At 46.9% G+C, this 6,722-nt stretch overlaps 1 protein-coding gene across 1 annotated transcript in view; it reads left to right on the top strand.

Moving 5' to 3' along the window:
• arap3 (ArfGAP with RhoGAP domain, ankyrin repeat and PH domain 3) overlaps window positions 1-6,722 on the top strand; it is a 34,204-nt gene that overhangs the window by 23,089 nt on the left and 4,393 nt on the right. The window contains exons 21-32 of the mRNA XM_046030795.1: window positions 891-1,103; window positions 1,223-1,328; window positions 1,538-1,685; window positions 1,763-1,831; window positions 1,956-2,030; window positions 3,557-3,674; window positions 3,793-3,921; window positions 4,500-4,636; window positions 4,712-4,794; window positions 5,710-5,745; window positions 6,201-6,264; window positions 6,359-6,496. Of these exons, the coding sequence (XP_045886751.1) occupies window positions 891-1,103; window positions 1,223-1,328; window positions 1,538-1,685; window positions 1,763-1,831; window positions 1,956-2,030; window positions 3,557-3,674; window positions 3,793-3,921; window positions 4,500-4,636; window positions 4,712-4,794; window positions 5,710-5,745; window positions 6,201-6,264; window positions 6,359-6,496 (1,316 nt within the window). The remainder of the gene's footprint in view (window positions 1-890; window positions 1,104-1,222; window positions 1,329-1,537; window positions 1,686-1,762; window positions 1,832-1,955; window positions 2,031-3,556; window positions 3,675-3,792; window positions 3,922-4,499; window positions 4,637-4,711; window positions 4,795-5,709; window positions 5,746-6,200; window positions 6,265-6,358; window positions 6,497-6,722) is intronic.

The raw sequence follows: 6,722 nt of genomic DNA, 5'->3' as shown, positions 1-6,722 counted from the left end.
TTCTGGATCAGCTGAAGAGTCTTAATGGACTTTTTCGAGCAGCTTGATAATAAGGAATTGCAGTAATCCAGCCTAGAAGTAACAAATGCATGGACTAGTTTTTCTGCATCATTTTTAGACAGGATGTTCCTGATTTTCGCAATATTACGTAGGTGAAAAAAGGCGGTCCTTGAAATTTGCTTAATGTGAGACTTAAACGACATGTCCTGATCAAAGATAACTCCAAGATTCCTCACAGTGGTGCTGGAGGCCAGGGCGATGCCATCAAGGGAAACTTCAGTTTTATCTGAGTTTAACATTAGAAAATTACAGGTCATCCAGGTTTTAACATCCTGAAGGCACATTTGAAGTTTAGCTAACTGATTAGTTTCATCTGGCTTGATCGATAGATATAAGTATCATAGAAATAGAGTATCATCTGCATAACAATGAAAGTTTATGGAATATTTCCTGATAATATTGCCTAAAGGAAGCATATATAAAGTGAAGAGGATTGGTCCGAGGACAGATCCTTGTGGGACTCCATGAATAACTTGCATGCCATGCATGGAGGACTCATCGTTAACATGTACAAACTGAAATCGATCTGATAAATAGGACTTAAACCAGCTTAGAGCGGTTCCTTTAATGCCAATGAAATGTTCCAGTCTCTGCAATAGGATCTGATGGTCAATGGTATCAAATCCAGATATATAACGACAGATTTAAGGTGGTTGCTTCAGAATCAGCTCTGACCCTCGTCAGCAGGTGGTCCCGGTGCATCCTGTCCTTCAGCTCAGCTCCTTTGTTCATAAAAATCTTAAAACCAAAGCCCAAATGTTTATCTGTGTGAAGCTGCATTAAAGCTTTCTCACCTTGTACCCGAGTGACGTTCTGAGCATGCTCTGTAGGTCTGGGCCACGAGGGGATCTACAGGAAGAACGGGGCCAAATCCAGGATCAAGCTGCTGATGGAAGAGTTCCGTAAAGACGCTCGAAACGTCAAACTGCGGATCGGAGACCATTTCATCGAGGATGTGACGGACGTCCTGAAGAGGTTCTTCAGAGAGATTGACGACCCCATCTTCATGGCTGACCTCCACCCGCTGTGGCAGGAAGCCGCCAGTGAGTCCACTTTACTTTACAGTCCGGGTCATTATGGTCAGGTCCAGAGGTCAGCTTCAGTCCAGATATCCAGCAGGTGTTCAGTATGTTTTAGATCTCTGTCCCGGTTTCATCTTCAGAAATCCCCCAGAAGAGTCAGAGGCTGGACCGCTACAAAGAGATCATCCGGAGTCTTCCTCGAGTCAACAGGACCACTCTGGCTGCTCTCATCAGTCACCTGTACAGGTGAGCTCGCACTAACACACCTGTTAGTGATAACGATCTCATTTGCAACATGAGATCGTTTCCTGTCTCGCTAATTGCGGGACTCCCTCGTGTATCTGTGATGCTACTTCGTGTTTGCTTCGCCTGACAGCAGCAGTCGTAAGTAGGAAGTTGTTGCTGAACGTCACTGAAATCTCGTTACATGATGTCATTTCCTGTGTCTCCCTCAGGGTCCAGAAGTGTGCAGACCTGAACCAGATGTGCACTAAGAACCTGTCTCTGCTGTTCGCTCCCAGCCTGTTCCAGACGGACGGTAAAGGAGAGCACGAGGTGAAGATCGTGGAGGATCTGATAGACAACTACCTGCACATCTTCGACGTGAGTGCAGCTCCGAGCGCAGCTCCTTTTTCTATGCGTCGTTCAAACCGAACAAACTCAGTGAGCTTCTGTTTCAGATCGACGAGGAGCATCAGACTCAGATCGAGCTGGAGATCAGCCTCATCACCACCTGGAAGGACACTCAGGTGCAGTGATGATGTCATTAATACACATAGTAATCTGTGATCAGCTGCTTATCAGTCATTAACTCAAAGTCCCAGGATGCACTGTGGGGCGTCGGCTTGTACTGACTGCGGCTCTTGTGTGCAGCTGTCTCAGGCCGGAGATCTGATCATCGAGGTCTACCTGGAGCTGAAGATCCCCGACTGCTGCGTCACTCTCAAGGTGAGTCTGCAGGCTGAGCAGCTGCTTCTGCCTTCAGGCTGCTCACATGATGTTGGGTGTCTGATGTGACGCAGTGCATGCTGGGAGAACCAGGAAGTGTATTTGTATGGTGTGATGGTCTTTTAACACTAAAACGCATGCATCAACATGTTCTCACTCCCAGCTTGTCACACATGAACCGTTGGCGTTTTTGTAACGCACTGGCAAAACCTTGTAGCGTCATGTATGAACGCTGAAGGTAGGTGTGAGGTGTTTAACACAGAGGTCCGACTGAGGAGGTGGTTGGGTCAGAAGAGGGCCAGAAACCGGACTTTCATCCAGGAGACCGGGGGTTCGTGTCAGGAATTGTCACGGCGAACAGGTTGTAGGACCCAAACGCGAGACACGCAGCCGGACTGGTACAGTTCAGAGATATTTTAATGCAACTAAAGGCGAGGCAGGTAATGACCGGACAAAGACTAAACAGAAACACCAGGTATATACACACACACACAAGGACTAACGAGCAGGGCGTGAGCAACACAGGTGAGGAGCATGAGGCTAACGAGGCAGGTAGATACTGAAGGGGGGGGGGACAAAACACCAGTTACTCAACACTAAACATCAGAGTAATATAAATAAACTAATACAAGCAGACAGATCACAACAAATAAACTAACAGCAACAAGGAACATAGACAGAAGCTAAGAGATAGACATGGGCAAAACACAGAAGTACACAGGCCAGGAGTGAACACTAAAGACATGAACAAAGGTACAGGACAAAGAACTAAGATACGAGACAAGACAGATACTAAGTAAGACGTGGATGAATGATAAAGGCTCCATAGAGACTCGAGCAGAATGAACAAAATCAGATTAATGAATGAGAACATAAATACACAAGCAGGCAGAACTCAAGCATGATGGTGCAGAAAATACATGAGACTGGAACAGAACTGAACTCAGGAAAATACCAAAACACCAGCTGACAGATGATAACCAGACAGACAATAACGTCAGGTAGAGGACGCACACTAAAGGTAACAAGCAAACTAAAACTAAGTCTAAACTAACGGCACAGCAAAAGGGATTCCAACAGATAAGACAGGGTGGCTAAAGGAAGGAACAACACAGACCACGAAGACTGGATACAAGACCATATATTATGTAACAGATACCAAACTGATAAATGAATAAACACAGAGAAAGTCAGGACAGGATCGTGACAGTTCGTTTCCCGTGTGAAACAAAAAGTTCCTTAGGTAACGTAAGTAACGTAGTTATTTAAACCATGAAGGACTTTCGGTGCCTAAATTTAACCAAATTGCGATGTTTCACAACGTCAAGTTAACCACTAGTTTTATTTTGAAAGTCTAACCAGATGTTGAATATTTATTGTTGCTAACTTGACCACGGAGCCCTAAACTAAAGGGTCTTGACCAAGCGAGTTGGGATGAGAACTACAGGATCCATGACAACAGGAACACCAACAGCCACTACAACATTATCAGGTGTGACAGTCTGTGTGACCTTTGACCCCTGCAGGTGTCTCCCACCATGTGTGCTGAGGAGCTGACCAACCAGGTTCTGTTCATGAGGAACGTCCCGGCCGGAGACAAAGACGTCTGGATGACGTTTGAGGCCATCGAGGACGGACAGCTGGGTGAGACAGCCAGACTACACCTGGACACCTGGAGACAGATGAGTTCAGGGTGCCTGGGAGGTTTCCCTCTCCTGCCTGACCCTTCTTCTTCTTCTTCTTCTTCTTCTTCTTGTGTCAGAGCGTCCGCTACACCCCAAAGAGAAGGTCCTGGAGCAGGCCCTGCAGTGGTGCAAGATGGCCGACCCGAGCTCAGCCTACCTGGTGGTGAAGAGAGTTCCTAGAGGAGAAGGCATCAACATCCTCACCTGTACGTCCCACACGCACACACAGCTGCTGCCTCCTCTCACAGTTAGTTTGAGCAGGAAGCTCAGCGTAGATATTTCTAAAAGTGAATATATAAATCATCACTGGTCGTGTTTCCCGTCCTAAAAGCGCCATCAGAGGTCGGCGACCTTCCGCCTGTAAAGCTGTGTTGTGATGTTATTACTGGTAATGTTACGCAAAGAACACAGCGAACGTCTGAATATTTTGATCACACTTTCTGTGTGTGACAAAGTCTTATCAAATGGGGGTCCGTGGTCTGATTTGTGTCAGTTTAGGGGTCCCGTTCTGCAGGGGTCAGTACCCGTGTGGTCCGATCCAACAGCTGAAGAAGAAGAAGGTGCTGGTTCTGATAGAAAGGGGTCAGAACACACAGAGGAGTCCATGGAGACGGGCTGTGTTGGCAACAGAAGGGGGGCCTGCTGGCGGTCTTAATGTTCTGGCTGATCGGTGTATCAAAGCATTCAGAAGTCAGGGAGCAGCTGTGGTCAAAGACGCAGACGGGAAACGAGTTTGTAGCTCAGAGAGAGGAGACCACGTGACTGACTCTGTCTCTCTGTCCAGCCTATAAGAGCGAGATCATGAAGATCGGTCTGCTGAGGTGTCGTGAGGAACCTCCGAAGCTTCTTCAGGGAAACAAGTTCCAGGAGAGAACGTTCCAGATCAAAGACCACAAACTGCTGCTGCTCAAAGACAAGAAGGTAAGAGGGCTCAGTGAGAGCTGGGTTCCTGTGAGAGCCGGTAAATCCTGACTGGTCTGTGTTGTTGTTGTTCAGAGCATCAAACCGGAGAAGGAGTGGTCTCTGAAGTCCATGAAGATCTACATCGGCATCCGCAGGAAACTGAAAGCTCCGACCAGGTAACGGAGACGAGTCTCGGCCCTTTACACGAAGCTTAAAATATATGAAAGACGTTGAGCAGGTTCTGCTTACTGGAGATCTGATGATAGTTTAATCAACAAGATGAGCAGTTTGTGTTTCACCGGTAGAATCAGAGCACAGGAAGAATCTCACACTGCAGAGCTTCAAGTGTGTCTGTCAGGAATCAGCAGATTCTTAATACTGACTGTTCCAAGCAGGTCGCGACAAATGCGGCGTTTCCAGAGAAGAGCAGATGCAGGCGAAGAGATGAAAGTGATGGAACAATCTGGACTCAAAGTCTTTTTTGTTGTAGTTGCAGAAACAGAAACTTGATTTTCGCAGCATCAGCTTGAGGTCAGAGTGTCGTTAAATGAGCAGCGGGTGGAAGAACTTTCACAGGATCTAAGTAGAACAGGAAAACTTTGACTCAGTGAGTAATCACAGTGAGAAAACACACCACACAGATAAAATACCCTCGGTCAAATGGGGATTTGAACCCTGAACCTTCAGAGCACGAGAGCAGGTGACTTGGTGACTGAGCCACTGGTGAGCGCTGCTCGTGCTTCACCTTCTCACTAGTCGAGGAAATAATGACGCTTTTATCCAGAGTGACTTACCGTTGCTCAGAGGTCGCGCGCCTTTTGGAGCAACGAGGGGTTAAGTGTCTTGATCAGCGACACATTAGTGGACGTGTCACAGTCGGGAATTGAACCCAAAGGCATGCGTCTGGTCCACTGCTCCATCACCACCCAATGACATCACATCTTAGACTTAGAGAGATTTTTATCACTGATCGAGCAGCGGGTGAAATTTGGTGAGTTTAAGTGGAGAAAAACAGAAAGAACACTAAGGTCAGAGGTCAGCTGATGAACCTGTATGACCTGTAGTGAATGTGTGTTTGTCTCCTCCTGCAGGTGGGGATTCACAGTGATGTCAGACAAACACCAGCTGTAAGTTCTCCTTAATGAACCTTCTGATCTGTAAAGTTCCTGATCCTTGAGTTCCACTGTTTAAACCACATGTCAGCTGGCTGCTCCAGGCGTTACTGTAGTTTGTAGTTTAGAAGACTTTAGAAAAACTGAGAAATGAGTTCAGGTTCTTGTGCAGCAGTGGAAGGAAAGTTTCTGTTTTTCTACATTAACTCCTCGGAGCAGCCTGTTAAAACCCTCAGAAGCTCTATTGTGTATATTTTAAATATTCTATATGATATTAATGAAGGCAGACGGAGCAGCTGGTCGCCGGTTGATCCTACAGTGAAATAAAGAACAAAACTTCTTCATTTATTTGTTAAGTTTAGATCTGAAAATGTCAAAAACGAAGTTTTTTCACTTACAGAAGAACTACAAACATGGCGGCGTTTTTTAAAAGTCGGTCTAACTTTGATTGTCGTCCGCGTGTCTCTCAGGTTTCTGTGCTGCAGCCGTGAGGCCGAGCTGTGGGACTGGATCACCGGCTTCCTCAAAGCTCAGGTGAGACGGAGGCTCGTCCCGCCGATCCGGGATCAGCGTGTCTCCGCAGGACGCCTCCCGCTGACTCTCGCCTCTTTCTGTGCTCCTTTTGCAGAACGACGACCCGGGCCCTCCGGTGCTGAGGCGCCACTCCTCGTCAGATATCTCCAAGCAGAAGTTCGGCACGATGCCGCTCGTCCCCATCAGAGGAGACGAGAGCAACAGCAGCATGCTGTCGGCCAATCAGACGCTGGTCAGGCTGCGCTCCTTCCAACCTTTGAGCGTGATGATGACTTCCTGTGGAGAAATCTAATCAAAGACGAGCCGCTGACAAAAATAAAACAAATTTAAACACGAATTTAACACAATAAAACAGGAAAAACCAAAACTCCAGATCAGAAGAGATAGTTTGACCTGTTCCCGCTAAATCCAGGACTTTTCATTCAGGACTCGTTTCTCATGAAGCTGAAGACAAACTG

The sequence above is a fragment of the Micropterus dolomieu genome, linkage group LG19 (genome assembly GCF_021292245.1).
Source record: "Micropterus dolomieu isolate WLL.071019.BEF.003 ecotype Adirondacks linkage group LG19, ASM2129224v1, whole genome shotgun sequence".
NCBI lineage: Eukaryota > Metazoa > Chordata > Actinopteri > Centrarchiformes > Centrarchidae > Micropterus > Micropterus dolomieu.
Note: the sequence above shows the minus strand (reverse complement) of the source record. Positions and strands in the feature narration are given on the sequence as shown.